This window comes from Tachysurus fulvidraco, chromosome 1 (assembly GCF_022655615.1).
Source record: "Tachysurus fulvidraco isolate hzauxx_2018 chromosome 1, HZAU_PFXX_2.0, whole genome shotgun sequence".
Lineage (NCBI taxonomy): Eukaryota > Metazoa > Chordata > Actinopteri > Siluriformes > Bagridae > Tachysurus > Tachysurus fulvidraco.
In genome coordinates this window covers 31,901,160-31,926,159 of record NC_062518.1, presented here as the reverse complement: position 1 = coordinate 31,926,159, position 25,000 = coordinate 31,901,160, and the positions used below count along the sequence as shown (strand labels likewise).

The 25,000-nt window shown below is 34.9% G+C and overlaps 2 protein-coding genes across 3 annotated transcripts; both read left to right on the top strand.

Moving 5' to 3' along the window:
• Positions 1-761: 761 nt before the first annotated feature.
• On the top strand, positions 762-10,614 carry nat16 (N-acetyltransferase 16). 2 transcript variants are annotated; one of them, XM_027169562.2, is made up of 4 exons: positions 762-1,004; positions 4,078-4,347; positions 4,591-4,815; positions 5,354-10,614. In XM_027169562.2, the coding sequence occupies exons 2-4, from the start codon at positions 4,138-4,140 to the stop codon at positions 5,918-5,920; spliced, it is 1,002 nt and encodes a 333-aa protein (XP_027025363.1). In that variant the 5' UTR covers positions 762-1,004; positions 4,078-4,137; the 3' UTR covers positions 5,921-10,614. The 2 variants fall into 2 exon arrangements, with proteins under 2 accessions (XP_027025363.1, XP_047676894.1); XM_047820938.1 differs by having other exon boundaries at positions 765-1,004; positions 4,129-4,347; positions 5,354-10,613.
• A 9,132-nt stretch (positions 10,615-19,746) lies between these two features.
• On the top strand, positions 19,747-24,873 carry si:ch211-196f2.6 (immunoglobulin domain-containing protein). The gene is made up of 5 exons (XM_027169524.2): positions 19,747-20,026; positions 21,506-21,865; positions 21,977-22,124; positions 22,732-22,786; positions 23,284-24,873. Exons 1-5 carry the CDS (start codon positions 19,975-19,977, stop codon positions 23,539-23,541), a joined length of 873 nt encoding a protein of 290 aa, XP_027025325.2. The 5' UTR covers positions 19,747-19,974; the 3' UTR covers positions 23,542-24,873.
• The last annotated feature ends 127 nt before the right edge of the window (positions 24,874-25,000 follow it).

The following is a 25,000-nucleotide window of genomic DNA, read 5'->3' as shown; positions in this document are numbered from 1 at the left end:
AATACAAAACAAAACAAAAAAAGACAATATATAAAAGACAATAAACAGAAACAGCCAACCAGTGTGAATACAGTATGTTCACACAATGTTGCGTGTACAGAAATAATAATCAATAATCAAAGAAAAACCATGGGCACTCTGCAACCACATAGGCTTCAAGCAACCCTTTCTTTTATTCTTGGATAATCTAACTTGCTCAGTCAGTCTTTCTTTTTCTAATTACTTTTTCTTTATCTCACCCTAAGGCCATACATGCGGTCAGGTGTCCACAAACCTTAGGCAATATAGTGCCATTATCCTGTACCTACATCCTACACCTGTGTGTTTTATTATTTAGCATTCTATCAATTCTAAAAATACTTTGTTTGGTTTTAAGACGAAAGAAAGAAAGAAAGAAAGAAAGAAAGAAAGAAAGAAAGAAAGAAAGAAAGAAATTCCACATGGAACCGGAACTAAAGTATTTTTCCGTCATCTGCAGCATCCACATAAACACACACACACACACACACACACACACACACACACACACACACACACACACACACACACAGAGGGGGGAGCAGACACACAGAGAGAGAGGGGGGACACAGACAGAGAGTGAGAGACAGGGAGGAGAGAGAGAGAGCAAGAGAGAGAGCAAGAGAGAGGGGGGGCACAGAGAGGGGGGAGAAACATAGAGAGAGAGAGAGAGAGAGAGAGAGAGAGAGAGAGAGAGAGAGAGAGAGAGAGAGACACGAAAGAGTAGGGGGGGGGGCAGACACAGAGAGAGAGGGAGAGAGAGAGGATGGAGGGATTACGTCTCTCTGACTCTATAGTATAGGGGTGGTGGGAGTGGTCTAAAGTGACATACTGAGAGCCTGTGTGTAGACCCGGTTTAAAATTATCTCTGCAGCTGAGAGGCACTTTAAACCTGCATTTATTCAGCACCTGCGTGGCTGCCTGAGGCCAGTTTTCATCCAGCAAAACCTGCACAAACTGTAAAAGTCCTCCATTCGTCTTTCAAGGTGGGTAAAATTCCGTTAACGATTTCTCTCTCATCCTTTTTTTTTTCACGATGACATCCAGTGATGTCCTACAGTACATCAAAGGACAAATAATAATAATAAAATAATAATAATAAAACGATTCAAAGCGAAATCAAAAATGTACTCCGATGATTTGGGGTTTTTTGGTACGTTTTTATCTCACAAGCAGCAAAGAATTTAATACATTTGATTTTTTTTCCGTTACAAGGCCCCCACCCCCACACCCCCCCTCGACACCACCACCCCCAACGGCCATTTTGTGTGGAATTTTACCGGGACTGGAAGGAGATGGCTAACATGTCTACAGGAGACATATTAATTGATGTTTAAGCTATGTGAATATGTGTGTGAATGATGTCTATATATCGTATATTACGGGAGAAGCCATAGTGGTTTGACTTTTGTGGTTTTCTCCATTGATTAATGGCGTATCAATGCACTTTGTGGGTCTCGTAGCCATGAGTAACGCAAGCATCCGACTAATTAAACATTTACAGTCTACACGTGAAACTATCGAGCTTTAATAGCTGAACATATTCATCTATGTTCGGATAATGTTGCTGAGGTCGTTGAGTCTTGAGCAGCTGTTTGTTTCTGTTGAGTAGATCATGACCTATCAGTTTCTGGCACTATTCTCGGATTTGCTCAGCCAGCATAATCGAATAAAATTAGAAGCTCCACTGGAAGAGATGACTTAAGGTGAATTCTGAAGATATGCCACTGATGTCACTGTCAGTATGTTGGTTTTCTCATTACAATCAGGAGCATTGAATAGTGATTAAAATTCTGTGAACTGTAATGTGTTGGATTGTCTTCTAATTCTCCGTGTGTGTCAGAGAGAGAGAGAGAGAGAGAGAGAGAGAGTGTGAGAGAGAGAGATAGAGAGTCTATAACTGTGTGTGTGAGAGAGATAGATAGATAGATAGAGAGAGAGAGAGAGAGAGAGAGAGAGAGAGAGAGAGAGAGAGACTCTGGTGAGTGTGTGCGTGTGTGAGAGCGAGAGAGTCTGTGAGTGTGTGTGTGTGTGTGTGTGTGTGTGTTTGAGAGAGCTGTTGGGGGATGGTTTACAGTGGGCTGTGTGAGCATGTATGTCAGATATGTGTATAATTGTGCACTGTCAAAACTGTACTTTTAAACTGTATCATTTTGATAAATACTTTAAGCAGTGATTTGAATAATTGTATGAGTCTTGTTAAGAATTAGATTTTGCGTGTGTGGTTGTTAACCTTTATAATGACAATAATCAATACAGGGTAATTAGGCATCTATAGATGTCTGTTCGTATTGTCACAAAAATGCCTATATTAATCTGTGTTGAAAAGACAAAAACTCGGTGATTAACGATGAAGTCAAAATGCTGCAGTGACCGTTTTACTGTCCCTGTGCACTGTCGATGCCTCCGAAAATACTGCAAAGTCATTCACATGATCAGGTCATAATGTATACAGTCAACAATAAGCAAGCATCTAATTATGCTTTTGAGTCAAGCCAAGTAAAGTAGCTCTTTATTGTTATATTACCCATATACAATGTACCATATACAGTGAGATGAACACAGTGAATCATACATGCATGGCATATGCGGTGTGGAAAGGACAACAAAGTACAATGAGAATGAAAAAAAACTTGATAATACTAAACACTAATAAACTGATTTTATTAGTTAGTGATTCCTGTGGCATAGCTAACTGATAGATTTATGGTTTATACTGCCCTGAAATATTTTTTCATTCCTGGATAGACAACACAATACTTTTAATAATATAAAACCAAATTCCCCAATTACTAGTATGTTATTTTCAGTCATCACTGCCATAAAGGTATTTTATATCAATGCTACTAATATGTCAAGATTAGTTGACGGTAGATGCACCTTAAATATCGTGCAGTCAAAATTTGTCCAGTCACACCTCCTGCTATGGTCTGGCATTTATCCAAAATGAACAGATGTGTCACACTTATCAGTATAATTGTATAGACCACACAGTCATTTTTATTTAGTATATTAAAGTTTAGGTTTTCATTGATGTACATTTCATGGCAGCAAAATGTGTACTAATGTTCCTATGGGTGGATTTTTGACTTGAATCTGTAACAGTTACATTATTTGAAAGGGATTTTTTTTTAATTTCTATCGTTTTCACTGAAATAAATAATTGCTTTAAGTAAAATATATTTGATTAGAAATTTTATATAACTGTTTGATAGAACTGATATAACTGTTTAGACATGGTTTAGACCTGGCTTCTTTGGGCTAAATTAATTTGGGGTTAGTAATGGTTTTCAACAGAAGTTGAAAAGGGGATAACAGTTTGAGTTTACATTAGATATGCCAAATAAGATATATGCAAGTACATAACTGATTGTACAGATTGTACAGACATATTATAAGTAAAATTACCACTATCCAATCTAAATGTAAGGGCAAATAGTCTTTCATCTGCCCTTCCATTTGTATTGGCTTGAAATCATTCCATATTATCTGACTATCCATGAATAAATCGTTAATGGAATTTTTGTTACGTGACATGTTATTGTGCAGCACCCAAATAAGCTGCCATAAGAATGCTTTCAAGAGCTGTATTACCAACACAACCTCAGAAACCAGTAGATATTTAAAGCCCCACAGTGATATTTATTAGATTAAGGCAACTCTCTAATGAATGAAATGAAAAACCTATAGATAGACACTGGGGAGAAGTAGGGCAAGATGGTTCAGGGTTGCCACTAATTATGCAAATGTATTAGCAGTAAGCAGACTTTACAACATTTATGGCATTTGGCAGACAGCCTTATCCAGAGCAACTTACATTTTATCAAATTTTTATACAATTGAGCAGTTGAGCGTTAAGGGCCTTGCTCAAAGACCCAGCGGTGGACACTTGGCAGACCTGGAATTTGACTTACAAGCTTTCACATTTGTATGTGAAAGTTTTCTTGTGGTTAAGCAGTTCTGAGGAATTTTCTAAAAAAATGAATTCAGCTTAATGTTTACTACATACACGTAATATATACAGTAGCTATATGTTAGATTAATTTCATTATGCAACAGTTAACAGGAATAGAGCCAATGAACATTACTCCTGTCCTGCTTCACTGGCAGCAATAAACAATGAAGATTGAAAACAGCCTGACTTGCCTCCCTGAGGTGCCTCCACACACTGGACTACAGTTCACTGTGGCTACCGAGGAAGACTTTGATGACATCATGGCCATAAGTCAGGGCATCTATGGTGGCCTAGACTACCTTCCCACCCGCTATCAGGCCTGGTTGCAGGAGACAAACCGTACTGTCATCCTTGCTCGCAAGCAAGGCAAAGTGGTAAGATTACAATTTATTTATACATAATGACGTGTATTATTAAGCACTGCAGGGTAATTATTTTTTGTATATTTGTACTGAAAACTAAAATGAACAATATTGAAGTATACTATTGGTACCTAGTTATATTTAATTAGTTTTTTTAGATATTCAAAGCTTTCCAAAACACATTGTTTCCACTGCTGTAAATTTATATTAGAATTTAACACATTGACTTTTAGTACTTTTTCTTGCATTTTCCAGATTGCACTTGAGTCAGTATGTGTTATTGACGATGGAGAAACTATGCTGGTGGAAGGCCTCCGTGTGGCCCCTCAGGAGAGGGGCAAGGGAGTTGCGCGGGTGCTGCTCCGCTTCTGTTCTCAGCATATTAAATCCAAGTATCCTGAAGTTAAAGTGTGCAGGCTGACAAGAGATGACCAGCTGGGGCCCAAGGACTTCCAGAAGTACAGGCTCATCACTAAACAGGTAGGAGTGAACATAAGTCAAGTAAGTGACAACAGTGAGAGATCATGATAGCAAAATAAGGAAATAAATTAACAGTTATTGCAACTTTATCAAATACATTTTTTAATAATAGAAGCCTACTATCAAACATTCCTTTCTCTGCTTTCTTGCAATGGGTAAGTAAATATTGCCACATACCCAACCAGGCTGAATTTTAACAAAGCTGTAAATTATGAACCAACTGCTTGGGCAACTACTGCTGCAAAATGACATAACCGGTAACTGATAACTGATGAAATTCGCATTAAAGAATGGTTGTTACTAAGCATTTTTTGAGCGTGCAATAACTAAAATGCATCTGTATAATCTTACAGTACATCGAATTTTTAGATCAAATTTTGCATTTGTATATAAACTCATTCATTTCTTTCTCATTATGTAAATGCTTTAATTCTTCAAAAACTTCAAATCCACACAGTAGACCGTGTAGTAGACCGTGCTGATCAGGTTATACTGTACTGTACATTCTCTCACACGTTCATGAAACTCCTGTTTAAAGGGAATCCTGCTGGTACGCTTCTGTGCTGAAGACCTAAAGTTACGCCTCACTGATGTTGGGCTTAATGTGGGTCTAGATGGAGATGGCCTTGCTCCTTCCAGCAACCCAGTGAGGTTAGAGTCTGCAGATGTCCAGCAGCTTTTTTTGAGCAGTGAAGCAATGCAGGATGTACTACCTAATGGCACCATTGTGCAAGACTGGCAGCCCTTCAAGCCCATGCCCAGCAATATGGCGATCCTGTTGAAGAAAGACATCGATTGGATGGTGGATGATACCTGTTGCCCATCTATGGCCAGCCTGTGCACTTTCCCCTTTCGTGTACCGATTGGTGACGACTGGTACTACCTCAACATTGACATGTTTGGCAAAGATCTGGCTCTGGCTGTGCAGCAGCTCCTATGTCACCTGAGGTGCCACACTAGCACACTGAAGGGCTATGTGATGTGCCAGGTTTTCCTGGACCCACCTCTGTGGAAACCCATGGCTGATTTCTTCAGGGAGACCTTGAAAGTGGAGCTGGTGAAGGAATACACAGAGCAATGTGTAGTGGAATCCGACTTGGTGTAGCAAGAGGATGGCTGTCAGCTAAAATTTAGGGGTCCGACATTTGGAGGCCAAACATTAGAACATGGAAAAGCTTTGACATCACTCAAATGGTTTCCTTTCATATTTTGCCCCAGAACAAAACCTTTATCCTATATATAGACAAACTAAGAATTAAAAATGTCCTTCTAGAAATTAAGTTAGTATAAATTAGCTTAAGTTAGTTTAATAATGCGTAATCAGTGCAAAAAAGGAAAGCAACAATTTGGTAAAATATAATAAATATGCAACAATTAAATTTGTTAGGGACACTGACCATATTCGAGAATACAGTACAGTGTGTGTGTATGTGTGTGAATAAACACATGCTGAGTTGCAAATAAGACTGCACAATCTTTAGGCACTTTATGAAAATCTAAATATAATATCTCACTGCAGACAGTGAGATGTTTGCTTTAGAGACTGTTTTGTCTGAATGTTGTACAGTAGCTGCTAATGTTAACTTTTTTAATAATCTTATAATACCCAAAATGAAATGTAAAAACCTTTTGTTTTGTTTACTCATATTTTAAGTGGCATTTACTCCAACTTTATTTAACATTAAAAAAAAAACTTTCTGCTGGTTTACTGGTATTTACTGTAATGGCATGCAAAATAGGACAGACAGAGAAGGTTGGTCATAATGTTAGATAAGTCCTTATTTTATGCACTGAACCTTATTTATTAGCATTAATGTGATCTCCTACTATACAGTTGGCAGCTGCAATATGAAGGTTATACAATGTAAACCAAGATATAACCAAGATGTAGTGTATTCAATACAGTTATGCCAATATACCTTTTTGGTCATGTGTTGGATTAGTTTATATGATTCAAAACAAAGTTTGGATTTTGGTTAGTACATTAATATGTTTTTTATTTGCCATTTAACAAAATAATTTAGTTAAGAACCTAATGAACGGGTATATTTATGTAATTGTCATTTAACTGAAAGATTATGATTAAGACAACATGAACTAGTAGCATTTAGAACTAGACATGATCATAACAAGTCACATTGTCACTCTTAATGGGGTTTTGTTAGCAATCCATTTGAGAAGATCTCTAAAGCACTTGTTTTTAGTACATATGAAGAGCCTCATATTTTTGTCCATCAAAATGCTTGATTTTGGGAAATGAAAAACAGAGATTTGATAATGCACAAATATTTTTTGTACCATTGTTGTTATCTACTATTGATTGCAACAGCTTATTCCACAATTAGTTAATCAATTACTGCCTCAGTGAATTCAACCTTCTCATAAGGACACAACTAGAATAATCAAGAACTTGACAGCCATTTTCAATTTCAAAAGAAATGTTTTAGAGTGCGACATTTCCTTCAGCAAGTTAACACCTGAGAAACATTTACCAGCATTTCCCACATTTGAAGCCTCAATTGGTACACGGTACCCTGAAAAAAAAAACAGGAACAGTCACAAACCCAAATTTTACTCCATCTGTCACTGGAAGAATTTGGAAGAATCAACTGCTGAGTGTTTATAAATAGCATGCCATGCAACACAGAACTAAGCCTCTGACTGGTCCTGCAACTGAGAAGACACACAGATGATTTAAAACCAACAGAAACCAAGCAAAGAAGGTTATTGTTGAGCAAACGAAGTCTTTTTGCCATTCTCAGAAAATTACTTCAACTGATCCAAAACATCCAAATAGTACTAAATGTGCAGTCTGCATAAGCAATTATACACAATTATACAATCCTCTCTACCAGCATCCCCTGCCATAAATGGCTAATGGGCTGAGTTTTCCAAAAGTATCACAAAGGTTAAATTCATCTTAAATAAGAAAGCGTGTTCAATATAATGCTGGCTCTACCCTTTGCCAGTGATTTTTGTGCTGTGATGCTTTTGGGGAAGTACGTTCTTGGTTACCAAATTTGGTAAAGTAAATGGTTGTGATTTGAGCATGTACAAACAACCATAATATCTTTACTGGCTATTCTGTCAATGAATTTGAGTAATGAGGATATATGAGATTCCAAAACCATTTGCTAATTATCACACATAATTAGATATTTATACTGGAAAACCTAATTTATACCCTGTTAAAAACCTACTCTCATGAAAAAATCATGCTGGCAAGCGAAGTTTCCCTGTATTCCAATTAATGCACTAAACATGCAAATTGTTCTAATCTGGACCATTTGTAATTTTTCAGTTTAATTCTTAAGTATTAGCATTTAGTTTCTTTCATGAGATAATGTTACCACAATATTCCAATCAAGACAATGTTCCTATAAGGTTAAACGTTTTTCAGTAACTTTTCAGTATCTATTCAGTTTTGTCTTTATGGTTTTATGGTGTTTATGTTTTGTTTTTTTAAACAATGTTTTATCCAATTTGAAAATGAGCTTTCCTTCTCCACCTTTGGACTGCATAATGTGTTGTTATGACTAATATGCACAGTCCATCAAATGTCCCATACACCTGGTCCATCTGATTCTTGTATCAGAAATGTAGTTTGATTTTATCTAACTATTCAAGTTTCTGAGTTTATAATTGTTATGATATATCAAGAGGGACCATCAAAGGAAAGACCTGCTTCTAAACATTTATCCACACTTCATGCAACATCTAGTTATACAGAAACTCTGTGTAAGATTTAGACACGTATAAAGCAGTTTCTCTTGAATAATCATGAACAGTGTAACCATTTATGAAGCTCTAATCAGGATGCATTTAAACACTAAATTTCCAGTCAATTTACTTAATGTATTTAGTATGCAGTACATGAAGAAGTCTAAACAAACAGAACAAAAAAGAGATCAGAAGCAAACTAGATTAAATAAAGCATGGGTTCAACCGTAGTACTGTTTGATATCTGAATAAAAACCGAAGAATCCTAAAAACAGAAATAGGTGTTTAAGTTTAAATTCTGATTAGGGCTGATTATCAATCTGTATTTTCATTTGACAGCATGGTAAGCAAGGTCACATGTTTGGAAAATATACTGTCTTTTTAAAAAAATATATTGGCCTACAGAAATTACTCAACCTGTTACAGTCAGTGAAGGTTGTGTTCATTTATAGGAAAATGATAACCGTTTCATTTCTAATTTATAGTAAAGCAGCACTTTATGGAAATTGGAATTGGAAGTATATTGAAAAACCATAATTTTCAAAGTGGGGTTCGTGAACCACAGCCAGGGGAGGTGTTGATTTTATGTTTTATTAAAGTGGTAGAAATAACAACCCATCATTATCACAGTTATTAAATTAGATAATTTGTTATCATCTTGGATATTTTATAAACAATGTCACCTTCTGTTAAATCTAATGAAAGTTTTAATAAAAATATTCTGTGGATTTGGGAAAGTCTGAGAAGAAAAATTCCTTTGGCTCTACTTAGTAGCCAAAATGGGTCACTGGCTGCAAAGGTTTTTGAATCCTGATCTAGTAAATGGGTAGCTGTGTTCTTGTTGCATATGGAGTAAGATTGTTCTTTAAAAACAACTTTCTAGCATTGTACATTTTCTCTTTTGGGTTTTTTTGCTGGCAAATCTCAAAACAATGTATGAGTAAAGAAGGCAATAGCACCTTTTGAGTGCCAGTGACATATCTGTGCTTTAGTATAGTTTAGTCCATGAGGCAAAGCATTGGTAATTGAATTAAGGATATGGATTGTAAGTGTGTGGTTGTCTTTTTATGTACTTGATTGTATATCATAAACACTATTCATAACAGTGTTCCAACAGCCAGTACCAAGATGGTTACTTGAAATGTTATGAATATCTGTATGATTTTGAGGGGGTCATGGTATTTTTGTCTTGTGGTAATTTTTCCTTTTCCTTTTTCTTTTTGTATCATTGTTTCCCATCCCACTCTTATATGATCAAATTGAAAGAATGGCAGTGGGAGTGATTTATAAGCATTCATTATCTGTGTTATAGGAATTTTGCAAATTGACATTGAAGTGACAGCTATGAGGCACATATAAAGTGGAACCACCTTTCTTGTGTTAGGACAGAAAGTGTCAAAGGCATAACCAGTATAATGAAATTGACAGATGGTACGGATAGGATGTATGACGGATATTATGTTACAAGAAGACAGCTATAGTACATTGGTCGACATAAGCAGTGGTCAGTAATTAATGATCATAGTAATCAGTAGAAAGCAGTAATTCAGTAAATCATAGTCCACAGTTTGTCTCAAAGATAGTACAAGCTTTGAGACATTTATTATTTTCCCAAATCAGTAGGTAAGCTTAGAAAGAGGTAACAAATAAGATCTTAAGAATCCCAAGAGCTTAGATTACCTTATCGTGTCACTAAGACAGAGTGAAACAGGATCTATTGCGTCCTTTGTGGTGTCAACTTGCTGAAATAGAGCCTGTTCAGGGTGGAGGTGCCTTTCAGCAAACCTTCACTCTGGAAACTTGAATGGAAAAAATGACCAAGTGAAGTAAAAGGAATTATCAAGCTCTATTCTTTTCATTTCCTAATTCCTTTGAATGTCATTGTTTGCATCATTATATGTTTAAAAGAAAGGGTATAATATAATGGTTACCATATGGTGTCCAGTAACACTTACAGTGACATAGGCATTTTCTGGGTAAGAATGGATACACCTGTAATAAGTTATTTCTCTGTAATACTGTATGTTTAAGTATCTTGTGTCTGTTATTTTAGAAATCAACTGTATTATTATATTATATTATATTATATTATATTATATTATATTATATTATATTATATTATACATAACATATGTTATAGTATACCTTAGTTCTGCAGCTGCACAACTGAATCCTAATTTTTTTTTATATTATTTTTTTTATTATTATTATTATTTTTATTTATTTTTTTTATTATTAGATTCGATATTTAAAATTCATGCATGTTGCATTCAAAGCACAAGAAACTGTGTGAGTTATACTTTCTTGTAACTTCCTGTACCAGTCATGGTCAATCAGTGATCCAGAAATTTCCTCAGGTGGTTCCTCTAAAGACATAATGTTTTAATTGTACACATTGCATCTAAGAACATTTTCTATTAGGTGTGTATTTCCACAACAACATTGGAAATGTCCAAACTTGTATGAGTTAATACCAAAGGCTTTAGTTTAAGACTAAAGCCAAAGGTGCACCTAAGATTAACATGGACCCTATAGGGTCATTTCACTAATCTGCTCTGTTTAAGAGCAATTAGTATAGATGCCCACATTAAGATAACACATATAAAGTGAAAATGGTTGATGTGCCTGATAGAGATTTCTGTGATTTTATCTGAAAAACAAGTTTTTTTTTACAGACATGGTCATTACCATAATAATGCTAGAGTTTTTATGTCCAACTAAATAACCATAGTCTGGTTTAATGAATTTGGTTTGGAGGTGATAAACACAGTAACTCTTTATAAGTATAGCTACAGTTCTTATTTACTTTTGTAAGGAAGGAGTTTTTGTGTGTATGTAATCCATTCCCTTGATGCAGCAGTAACAGCTATGTTTTTCCAAAAAAAAACTCTCACCATTGCAAATGGATACACAAATTATATTTAGTGTGTTGCTACTCAAAGAAAATCTGGTTTAAATAAAGAAATTACGCAATGATATACTTAAAATGGATCCAGGTGGGATCTCCATGGGAAAACCTAAAGCGTTATTGTACATCGAGGGGGTGAACAGTTCCAATGCCAATGCAATGTGAGGCAATGTGACCTAATTTTTAAACAACACTTTTCTATAACCCAATAAGACTGCTTATTCAAGCAGTGTTTGAAAATGAATTGATTTTTTTTGGTTGAAATTGTGAGTTTTTGAAAAAATTTTTTAACTTTGTGACAAACCAATTTCAAATACATATTTCATAAAAAAAAAAAAAAAAAGAATCAAGCCCCGAGAAATCATTGCCATGTGTTGTGTGAGTTGGGTTGGTGGGGGTTGGTACGGTGGGAAATTCAGGGGTCTGGCAGGTGCTGTCATGAACCATGTGGCTAGGTTTACACTAAGTGTAAGCTATTTAAGTCCATTTTAATTCTAGAGATTTTCTAACACATTCAATAAGATGGCTTCAGATTTTTGACAACATAAGTAAAGCAGTCATTAGGATACAAGCATATAGATTTATCAGCAATAACACACACACACACACACACACACACATTCATTGACATATTTTTTTGTGTGTGTGAACCTAGCCATTCTATATTTTGAAAGCTGTACAGTTATTGGCTCTGGTAAAGGTAAAGATATTAGTAAAACATTTCTTTTTCTTTTTTTTTTTTGTCTGTTTGCATTATATTAATATTGTATAGCTATGTTCTTGTATGCATCTGAACCTCTCTTTATGTAATCTACTCAGTGGTTTAGGAATGTTTGAATTTAAACAATATAAATCCTAGAGATATATTTAGATTTAAGATACATCAGATATAGTTATAACTTAGATATGTTGGGGTAAATTAAACGCTTTAGTTGCTGTTGATTTTGTCATGTAAGTTACAAAAATTATGTACAGAAAAACAAATTCTAGGCTTTAGCTTGTTGTTTTTTGTTTTGCTTTTAATTTTGCTTTTGTTATGTTTTGTTTTACATGTTAACTTCTGTTTGTTTATGCAAGGTGTTAAAAAAGAGAATGTCAGAATATAATTTTAAGCACCTCTATATAATGACAAATAGATAACAAGGTCATTTTGTCAGAATTTCTTTAGCCATGATAATTTGCATGTTTTATAAATTACCCTTAATACCTAATGCAACCCTAATGCATTATGGATGATAGCATCTATTTTGGTGAAATTCGTGCAAAATCATTTTGGATATATTCATCCAAACATGTTAATTTCCTCTTTTTTCTTGTTGGAGTACAGTTTAAGAATGGAAAAACAACACTTAAAGTTTAAAGGTTTTTAGCAAAAATGCAGTTAAAATTTGAGGAAACAAGTGCTTGTTGCACTTTACATTTATATGTTTTGTCAGAAACTAAATTAATTTTGTCATATATAAAATATGGAAATAGTCAAAAAAGTGATATGCAAGTGCATGTTATTTCTTAGAAATCTAAATATAATAACATTTATTGTACTGAAATCTATCATGTGTAGGAACAAACTTTTTAAAGCGGTGATTGTACATCATCATGCTTAAAATATATAATGCCCTGGAGGTATTTTTTGAATAAAAATGATTGAACATGGAGTAAAGAAGCTGCAGTTTCAGAGATACTTAACAAGTCTGCAGTGTTCAGCACAGTGTGTGGTTAATGGAACACCATGTTATTCCAGTCTGTTATTTTTTTGTATTATTTTTTTGGTAGCATTCTTAGGCTGTTGTGTATAAAATTAATATAGTATAAATGCTACATTTGCTGTACTACAAAGTTTGTCAAGATCATGTTAGGTAAGATAACTCATTCAAATTATTATTAAGTACAATATTTGTACAGGCTTATTAGTTCAAAGCCACAATCAGGGATTTAAGAACAAAGAAATATCAACAGAGCACTGGAATGGAAAATATGACTAGTGAAAATCAGATCTATGAGGAAAAAAAACAGTGACATAAGATAACTACATAAGACCAAATGAATATAGTCTAATTTTAGATGATGCACTCTTGCACTCTTCTGGCTGAAATTAAACAGAGCAAAAATCAGACATAAATAGATGATTCACCAATCCCTTATTGTGGCATTAAAACGGGGGCTTTGCTTGAGATTTTGTGACTTATTAATAAAAGTAACATCTAAGGAGCCTGCTGAGGATGTGATAAGTAGGGGGCAAATAGTTCCCATTTTAAAGAACAAATAGCCTTAATCAGAACTGGAGCATTTATTGCTACTTGCTGTGGTTACAATGGACACAGTGTTATATTGTAGCATAGCTGAAGTCTATGTTGTTTATTTTGATAGTGAAAGGTTTTATGTAGTTGCTCTTTAATTAGATCAGATTCAGTGGTAGTATTGTGTGTGTACCTAGTTTGTGAAATGTACTGCAGCACCTAACATTTTCTTTTTAAGTAGAAGATACAGTACCCCTAAAATATTCTTCAAGATTCCTCATTAAACAAAGACGTATACTTGAACTTCTTTTGTAGTGGCCATTTTTCAGTGTTGGCTCTTAGTAACACTGACCTATTTTCCTTTGGGTTTTCCATTAACTCCAGTTATCTGCTTTTATTCATCAGTGTTTGACATTATTCACAGACAGCACATTTATATAAACATGCATAGGTTCAATATGAAGACACGCTGATCTGACACAAGACTCATATTAGACACCATATTTATTGTGCTACAATAAAACTTGGACCTGTACAAAAAAGGGAAAATTCCAGAAATATAGTAAACATTAATAATTTAAAATGAACACCATGCTAAGCAACGTTATTAAAAACCTCCCACTTGGAAAATGAATCATCCCAGTATTTGTTACCTACATGTACATCAGAGAATTATTATTACAAAGTAAGCTCAGTACAATAAATATTTTATAGAGAGAGAGAGCACATTTACATAATGTTTATTATTAGAATTGTTATATTTTGCCTAATTTGTAAATTAAAATGTATCCTAGGTACATACACTATGTACACTCCCTGACAAAAGTCTTTTTGCCTATCCATGTTGTAGGAACAACAAATAATAACTTGACTTCTAGTTGATCATTTGGAATCAGAAGTGGTTTATATGAAAGGCAAAGACCTCTAAATTACACTTATTTTACCAAAATAATATCTTATCATGCCTTGATTTTTAATTATTTAATTAGGACAGAAAGGTCAGACTTTGCTTAGACAAAAGTCTCGTCACATCTTTAAAGGATTCAACCAATCACAGATTAGAGCATCACCTGTGACAAATACTGTAATTAACACATTCCCAGGTGTGTAGAAGAAGAACCCCAACACACCCAACCTTCATTTGAAATGCATCCTGACCTCTGATTGCATGTCAAAGATTCAACCACAGACCAAAGTGCTGATCATCAAGAGCCTGAAAACCAAGTCTCCTGCTACATCTTTAATGAATCTAAACGTCAAGTGGAGAGGATAAGAAAAAGATTTGAAGAAAGACCGACCCTGTAAAACAACTGTTCAAGAGGACCATTTGTTGGTTCGACAGTCCAGGGCCAGCCCTTTTTCAACTGCAGGAGAGCTACATAACAACTGGTCACCAGAAACCCCTGTATCTACAAGAACAGTTTGTTGAATTCTCTCATGCAGTGGTCTCAATGGCCAAATTAGTGCTCAGAAACCAGCATTAAACAGAAGACAACTAAAAAAAACCGTGTTGCATTTGCCAAGGCCCACAGCTTGCAGGAATGATGGACTGTGGAAAAATGGCAGAAGGTTGATTTTTCCGATGAATCATCTATTGAACTGCATCCTAATCATCAGAATACTGCAGAAGACCTATTGGAACCCGCACCGACTCAATATTCACACAGAAATCAGTCAAGTTCGGTGAGGAAAACTCATGGTTTGGGGTTATGTGTATTCAGTATGGGGGCATGCGAGATATCTTCAGAGTGGATGGCAACATCAACAGCCTGAGGTATCAAGACATTCTTGCTGCCCATTACATTCCAAACCACAGGAGAGGGCAAATTCTTCAGCAGGATGGTGTTCCTTCTCATACTTCAGCCTCCACATCAAAGTTCCTGAAAGCAAAGAAGGTCAAGATGCTCCAGGATTGGCCAGCCCAGTCACCAGACATGAACATTATTGAGCATGTCTGGGGTAAGATGAAGGAGGCAATAAAGATGAAACCAAAGAATCTTGATGAACTCTGGGAGTCCTGCAAGAATGCTTTCTTTGCCATTCTAGATGACTTTATTAATAAGTTATTTGAGGCATTGCCGAGGCATATGGATGCAGTCCTCCAAGCTCATGGGAGTCTTACACAATATTAATTCTTTTTCCACTGCACCATGACTTTATGTTCTGTACTGTACATTATTTCTGTTAAATGACTTTCTAAGCAAAGTCTGACCTTTCTGTCCTAATTAAATAATTAAAAATCAAGGCATGATAAGATTTTATTTTGGTAAAATGAGCCATTTCTGATTCCAAATGATCAATTAGAAGTCAAGTTATTATTTGTTGTTCCTACAACTTGGATAGGCGACAAGACTTTTGGTGTTTGCAACTATCCACTCTCCAACTATTTCAGGCATGTGTTGGGGGTCTCGGAACCTCTCCCCCGCAGACACAGGGGTCCTATTGTACAAGGAGATCAGGAGAACAGAAGCCTCAGGATGCTTTATGTATTTCAGGCAACAACAAATGGAAAACATGAGAGGCCAGTTAGCTCAACTCGTCTGACATGAGAAGCAGGTGCTAGTGTTAACACTGACCCCGCAATTCCGACCTCAACCTCCCTCCACTTCTATGTAAAGTTTTCCTTTACATTGCTGTATGCATGTGACTTTGCAGAGTGATGAGAATCAGTGTTTCCTTTTTAGATGTGTCAAAGGCTATCTATTTTTGTTGCTGGTAGCATTAAAAATGGATCTTTGTTGTGCAAATTGGCATTCCTGAAGGTAAACATTTGCATTCTGTCTCTTGCGTACCTAAAGAATATGTTCAAATAAGTGCTTAAAAACACATTAAACTGGGTGCTGTGCTCGATACAGGGTAAATCAGGTTTTAAAACACATACAAAACATTCCAAATTAAATGTTGCTTTTACAGGGTGCTTAAACATATAAAAACACTTTTTACATCTACTGTTTTGCACCTACCTTATATTTAAGCTTATATTTAATTGGAAGCATGAAGGTAAATACATTGAAGGTTGTTTTAAACACATGGACATTTTTTTCAATAGAAAACATCACTGGGAATATATATTGCTGAATATATTTTCTTTCACTTCAGACTATATTCTTTTAAATGTGCATTTACACACAAGACTTTCAACATGGATCAGAGGTTAATATACTGTAAGAGTCAGCAGTGACTGGTGGGCTAACTGAAGTTTCTAAATGTAGCTGAAAATGCATTAAAACTCATTAAATCCATTGCCAGAGACTGAATTTCAACTCCTGTTTCATTCTACCTCTGATCTCAGTAGCCCTACAATATAATTCCTGGCTGTAAACATTAAACCTTACCTTGCCCAAATATAGCTGCAGAAATTATTTTACAATCACTCACTTTAAAATCTATCCTACCCTATGTATTTCTTGATATCTTCATACACCTCATTGTGCTGCTGCATAATGATGTATTTTATGTCTCAAAGATTATACTAGATTCTAACTCACCTTGTTAATCTCATATTATTATTCTAATATTATTTTCAAACACTACATAGTTTTGACTGATGTAAGATAGTCTCTTTTAATGCACTTCTGTAGCAGTGGAAAGACATCAGAGCGAACGGCAAATACGGATCAGGCATTGTGTGTGTGTGTGTGTGTGTGTGTGTGTGTGTGTGTGTGTGTGTGTGTGTGTGTGTGTGTGTGTGTGTGTGTGTTCTCATGCAGAAGTAAGGTTGAAGGGTGAAAGAGTTTGGGGGGCAGGAGGTGGGGTTGTACTTAGCTGGCCCAGCTGGCCTTAGTTTTTCCTAGGCAACCATGCCAGTCACATAACATGGGGGGAAGAGGAAGAATGGAGACCAGAGACATTCTAGGCTAAAAGTGAGTTACGTAAAAAACCCGCACACACGGGATAGCAGCGGAAAACAAATTCATGCAAGTCTTAAAGAGGCCCTAAACATTTACACATAAATGAATGTTGTTATATGTTATTCAGCATTTTGTTTTGCTTGACACTACCCCACACCATCCTCAGTAAAATACCTGCAGTCATGACACAGGACTTCTGCCTCCCTGTACTCCACTGTGGAACAGACAGATGGGCAGTGGGGGATGGAAGAAACGGGGGGGGGGGAGCACAATGTCAAATTTAAGCTAAAAAGAAATGCTTTTGGTCTAAAAACACAGGAGAGCAATTAACAGCTCTTGAAAGACATCTGGGATGCAATCATATTTAAAGTCAATGTTAATGTTAAGCTGTGCTACATTTTCACTGAGAGTTCATGAGGTCTGAATCCTTAATAAATTAGTGTTGGGATTAGAGGATAATTCTGTGTTAGCTTTATTTTCTTTTAAAGGCCAAGCTAAAATGATTTAGAAACAGAGCATTTTTACCCATAAACAAATGAGTGCTCTCTTGGTCAATGATTCTGTGAAACTATTTCTTAAAATAATAGCTTGCAACAAACTGTATAGGATGGCCTTGACGATGTCAAATACTGATTGGCTGTGGTGACAATAAGCCAATAAGTCAAATTCATTGACAAAACAATGAATGTGTATGCCTTTTTCTGAATATTTTAAAAGCCTGTTCTGTAACTCACTCACTCACTCACTCACTCACTCACTCACTCACTCACTCACACACACAGACAGAAGTTTCTCCACAAGAGGGAGCCACAGGATTTGACAAATCCACATAAGTACATATTCACCAATTTGCATCGACATTACATAAATTCCCATTTTAAAAATTCCATTCTTGTACAAGACATATGGATTAAGGCAACAGGTGAGTAGTGTCTTGAGCCATTAACATTAAGGAAATATCTTGGCCAATCTAACTGGTGTGTGAACACAAAGTAGAATTTCACATCCTGGATACAACACAACAGGGTTTATTCAGTTATGGGAAATAAATCAAAGATAATGTTGTGTAACATGGTCTGACACAATGCCAACCCTGGAGTTGATGATTTTCAAATATCAGCATGTCCATAAACTATTATTTTATTCTATTAGACTACTATTAATAGTCCATAGACTACTATTATTCCACCAATTTGCCCACAAGTCACATTTTATCTGTTTATAGTTTAATGTTGTGAACTGAAAATAATACAACTTTAACAGAAATATACAACCATTATATAACCATTCTCAAACCAGTCGCTCTTTGTTCTCTATCTTTAATAAGACATAAAAGAATGCAGCATGCCATGTTAATGAGATTTTCTGTGTCAGACAATTCAAGGTTACAGATTTATCATTGACTTTTTCAAAGCAATAATGCTTCCAAAAGTGTTCAGAAGCATTATTGCTTTATAAAAGTCGAAGGTAAATCTGTAACCTTAGGTTTTCTGATACCTATACCTGATACCTATAGTACACAGGCTCTGTAGTATTCTCACAGATGCAGAGTTCTCAATGGTCTTTAAATTCTGTTATTTCTGCTTGTTTCACTTTCATTACCAGCATAACAACTTCTATATTTAAACCATCTCAACCAAACAATAGCTGCGTAATTGAAGTTATTAGAGAAGAAAGCAAGAGGATGATGACACTGTATGAATACATATATTTATTTACTATGTATGTATAAATATACTATGTATGCATATACTATGTATGTATAAGTAGACAGTAAATGTATCTTTGCATCATCATTAATACAAAATACACAATGAATACTACTTATACTGTCACCATAAAATACATGTACATAGCTGGCTGAATGACTCACATACAGAAGATATTATAAAGCAAACACTTTGTATATATAAACTCCAAACACCACATAAATGTAATAATTTAAAAACAAAACTCGTTTAACAGACCATATTAGGTTTCCCATGAGGTAAGGTTAGTTTAATTAGGGAATTTGTTAATATCTAAATATCTAATATTTAATTATTAGCATATTCAAAGTCTGCAGACCACAGAGCACACGTTCTTTTCTCACATTCTTTTAAATTCCTGGTGTTAAGCTGAAAGTGATAGATCATCACACAACCAGCAGTAGTTTTTGCTGGTACCTTTGTGGTAAGGCCTAAGCTTAATGGAAACTCCCACATGCTACTTCCACGTCATCACTTCCTTTCTCTAAAGACCTGCTGAATTATGTTTTAGCTGACAGCGGAAAATAATAAAAAAAAAGACATCAAGATTTTGATCTGTCACCAACTTTGCAAGATTATTATAAACAAGTTTTTTTTTTTTCTTCTTGTCGCTTACATGTCCCTAGTAAGCTCTTACAGGGGGAATAGATAGAAAAGAGGAAACAGCCCAACATTGTTTTTGTAAAAGAGCAGCCATGAGTAAGAACATTCTCTGTGTGATTTTCATTGTATCCTTCCTGCAAACAGGTACGTGCTAATGCCTAATTTGTACATGACACACATACACATACTGAACATTCCTACATCACTTTATCTTCTTTAACTAGAAATACAGTTAAAACTTAAATACTACTTTAACTCTAGCCCCGCTGCACAAGTGATTGCATTTAAAACCTTTACATTAACATATTTTCTTAAATTTTAATAAAGGCCTGCACTGTCATTCAGATTAAGACTTAATACAATTCAATACTTAAGAAATGTCTTTTTTTTTTAGAATTTTTTTTTTAAGGTTTGGGCTTGATTTGTGCATGACAAGGGCATTTTGATTACTGTTAAGTTTGATGTAAATCAAACCAAATCAATTAATATTGAATTGTACAATTCAGTAGCATTTATTACAAGCATAATAAAAATGGACATAAAATGAAAAGGTGAAATGAAAGTTTTTTGGGAACCATTGAACTAACTGACAGGTTGAAAAGACAAAGTTGAGAGAAAAAAAATCACATAATAAAAAATAAAATACATTTTATTAATAAAATAATATAATAATATAAATAATAGATTAATAATAGATTAATAATAATATAATATATATATATATTTTTTTTTTCAGTTTTGTTCAGTTAATTAAAGGTAATGCTGTGCTCAAAAATGAATAAATCTAGGATATCCATAATTTCCAAATAAAAATTACTTGAAAGTAAATGTTAATCTTATATTCAAAACTTACAAGTAAATAAACAAATAGATAGATTTTCCGCAAGTATAATTAATAATTAATATACATAAAGTGCTCAGGGACTGCTGAAGATTTTCCAAAGAGATTTTGGATCTGGTCTGGTCACTATTGTGACAATATACTGTAACAGAAATCAGAAATTTTATTTTGAAAGTTTTTCAGTATTTAATAGTGCTGAAGAGAAAATGTTAAACAAAACAAACACAAAAATTCTCCAATTATATGAATTGCAAAAAGATTGTAATGTATATATAAACGTCTGATCAAGACATGTGTGTATTAAATCAGGAAAATATTTGCCACAGTACTGAGAATAACTCTGAGAATGCAGGCACAAATCAAATACTGGCCATAACTGAAATGTCAGAAGACACAAAGATATGATGGTTTGGACCTTTTGTAAAACATTTCAGTGAGTCACGAGGTTACAGGAGAGAATGTACTATTAGATACGCAATCCTTCATGTCAAATCCTTTAGACACGCAGTCAGTCTTCACATTTCCAGCTGCTTCAGTCAACTGCTGGGTAAAAAATCATTAGTCAAAATACATAGTAAAACATTAACTATCAAATATTAAATTAGATTCTGGCTACTGGTTTAATGCACAATATTAGAAGTTTCATAAGATATCATTATAAAATATATTGTTAGTTTTGTAGTTATCTGTGTATTGCATATTGCCATAAAAAGAAAGGCAGTTATCTAGCCCAGATCCAACATGCAGGCAGAATAATTCATTTGCCTTTTCTGTTTCTGCAGGCATATCCAACAACCAGATATCTATCAGGCTCAGTCAGGAGGAAGATAACATAATCTTGACCTGTGTCCTGAATGGGAATGACAGTCTAACTCAGGTTAACTGGGAGATGGTACAAGGCTCTAATCACACCAAACTAGGAATCTTCCATCCGGGGCAAGGCTTTCACATCTTCTCTGAGCACTATGGCAATGTAAAGATTCAGGGGCAACAAACCCCCTTGGCATCCTCAAGCCTTTCTTTCCAGAGAAGTTGGAAGTTGTCTAATCTGAAAGAAAGTGGTCGAATCTGCTGTCAGTTTGTCACCTTTCCATCAGGCAGCATGAAGCAATGTACTGACATCAGTGATGCAGTCATAACAAGTATAATGATCTTTATACTAATCTTAATAAATCTACGAAACACTCCTCACATTGGTTATACACAACAAATATTTACAGTTTGTTAAAATGCATGTGTTCACAACTTTCTAGGTGTTCTTATATCTCCAGCTGAACCCCATGATGCAGGTCAAAAGCAGGGTTTATTTGGGCAATTTGGAGCTTTGACTATCGGATGCATTCTTTCTCTTTTATTTCTCACCATTTCCATCTACACATGCCGAAGGTGTTTCTGTAGGAGGTACTTCAATTTACCACTGATGTATATCTATAATGATTTTTGCCAAGCCTATACCTATCTTATATAATAATATATGACAGTTTAATAATCAAATTCAGAAATGCCAACAACATATAATGCTGTGCAAAAGTCTTAAGCATCCTTTAAAATGTCATAGATTGTTATTTTATGACTTCTGCATTATTAAGGAAAAAATAGCATTGTATGTCAGGAAAAAAAGGCCAAATTCTTTATATAATACTGCACCAAGTGTACCTGAGACTGCTGATATACTTTTGAAAAGCAAAGGTTGGTCACTCCATATATTGTGTTGTTCATTGCATTATTGTTTACTACTGTTTGTGGTAGATTGTTTTGGCTAGAGATGTTCAGTATCTTTTAATTTTAAGTCATCTACTGTATGCTTAACAGCAGATGTGCCATGTGTCAGACATGGTAGACATTGGCATAGTGGATATAACACACACATACACACACATGCATATACAGTATGCATATATGAAAGGAGTGTGTGTGTGTGTGTGTGTGTGTGTGTGTGTGTGTGTGTGTGTGTGTGTGTGTGTGTGTGTGTGTGTGTGTGTGTGTGTTCCATATTCTATATTCTTAGAAGGCAAGTGCTTGAGATACAGCATGTGTATACAGACCAATCAACATTTTCAGAGGTAAGATTTCAAGCAATAAATAAATAAAATCAAACAATATTACATTCTAGCTGCACTATCATGTGTTAAGTTTCACTTCTTAACTGACCTTAGATTAAAGAACGTGCACTAGTGTTATCTGTATTTCCTGTTTTTCTGACGCACCGGAACTGTGGTTGAGATTTTTTTGGCCAACCTAGCTCAGCATATTAAACAGAGATAGATAACACTAACATTTTCCATTAAGTAATGGAAAATGCCTTTATGTAAATACTGTAATTATAATGTACTCTTCTTTAAGCTAATAAGATTAATTTATGCTATGATGTAAGCTTTAATTAGCAAATAAAAGCACAAAACTAAGACATGTTAAAAAACTTATTATGTGAAACTGCCTTTAAGTTATTTAATTCAGAATTGGGTTATTTTTTCAATACTAACTATAGTAATACAGAACATTAACATATTCCTCATAAAAATATATAATTAATGCTAATATTTTGTCTATATTTCTTTAGATGTACACAGAAGAAACACGTGAAGTACAACATACCCCCTCTTCCTCTGGCTTTGACCCCACAAAATTATATGCAAAGATTAAAGAGGATTTATATTATGGCCGGCTGTGGAAGTCCTACCAAGGAAAAGCACGAGTAGCAACACAAGGGTGTCTGGCTGGTCCAAGACAGATTTACTATCGTCTAGGAGAGAATCCTCTACTACAAAGGGAGCAGGAACACAAACCAGAAATCCCAGATGCAATGACAAGGCCTTAATCAAACAGCAGTATCTGAATATACTGTCAAGAAAAATGGCTGTTAAAATTTGTCTGTATTACTATGGACCGCATCACAGCCCTTATAGATGAGAATATCTGTGGGTAATTTAATGAATCACAGCATGCATGTGATCCACTAAATTTGGACCAAAATCACACTCTCTTAATGTATTGCAAGGCATGGATCAATCATTACATAATTCAGTGAAAAAAAAAGTTTTGTCTTTATATATGGATTGGGTTTCTATTTGATGCCTTAAGTGCCTGTGAATGTATCAAGAGACTTTCAAGTCACAAATGAGGCAGTTTTTGCACAGTATTTGCTATTTTATGGCCATCCATTTCCAACCACTTATACAGCATATAAAAATATTCATGTCACAATGAAATCCATGGCTTGACTATACGTATCTTAACTTGACTATACTTATCTATTTATCTCTTTTTCCTCTGTGAATACCTTGGGCTGGCTGGGTCTCAGCTAGTTTAAAGGTCTCACTGACAGTTTCTAACTATCTATGGCAGCCACAAATGTGCTGATTTGCGTTATGGTAGTTACAAAAGTATTTACAATATCAAAATACAAGTCTGTTAGCAAATTTAAAAGGATATTTAGACCAAAACCTTACTTGTGCCCAAACTGTCTGGCATTTGGCTAATCTGTGATGTATTTTATGTATGCAAGTGACATATGTCTTCATGATGGCACTGCCCTACTTAAGCAACTGTTTGTGATCTTCAGATAGGAAGTAAGACCTTGGTACCATCTATGGTTTTTCTAGTGGGTAGAACATTCTTGCAGTGTCTTTCCTTAATATGGAGTAGAGTGATTTAAAAAATCCTAGTTAGGAATGTTACTAACATTATATTAAAAAAGGTTATTGTCTTGTGTAACTGATGCTCTGCAAGGTGGCTGTGTGACAGAAGCATTTATTGAAAAATGCATCAAATGTCACTGTGTAACTTTGTTGAAACCTTTCAGTTTTCATGTTTGCACTAGAATTAACAGCTCTGGGGTTCACACAGCTATAGTTACATATGTAGCTATAGTAATTTATATTTATATTTATAATTTATATTGAATCATCCATGATAACACATACCTGGTTGTATGTTATAAAATGTGTATATACAGTATATATCATAATGGTTTTATGTAATAATTTTATACATGAATTTTTTTTTTTTACAAATACTTTGTGACTGAATGTCTTTCTCATTTGTTAGATCAGTTATTCTTGTTATGTATATGAAAAAAAAGACATTTCTTTGGATCTCTAATCTCTGATTTACAAACCAGTAAAAATATCAACATGGATTGAAAACTTAAGGAAGATAGATTGTTCTGCATTTTTGTCATAAAACAGACAGAGGTAGGATTCAATTACAGGTAGAGTTTAATAAACAAACCAAGTGCCAAAATGGAACGGTGGCAAAAGGTAAATGAGGGCCAAAGG

Coding starts and splice junctions, on each gene's coding strand:
- nat16 (XM_027169562.2), top strand. CDS start 4,138: ATGAAGATTGAAAACAGCCTGACTTGCCTCCCTGAGGTGCCTCCACAC. Junction 4,348..4,590: donor CTCGCAAGCAAGGCAAAGTG/GTAAGATTACAA, acceptor TGCATTTTCCAG/ATTGCACTTGAGTCAGTATG. Junction 4,816..5,353: donor ACAGGCTCATCACTAAACAG/GTAGGAGTGAAC, acceptor TCCTGTTTAAAG/GGAATCCTGCTGGTACGCTT.
- si:ch211-196f2.6 (XM_027169524.2), top strand. CDS start 19,975: ATGAGTAAGAACATTCTCTGTGTGATTTTCATTGTATCCTTCCTGCAA. Junction 21,866..21,976: donor CAGTGATGCAGTCATAACAA/GTATAATGATCT, acceptor ACAACTTTCTAG/GTGTTCTTATATCTCCAGCT. Junction 22,787..23,283: donor ACCAATCAACATTTTCAGAG/GTAAGATTTCAA, acceptor ATATTTCTTTAG/ATGTACACAGAAGAAACACG.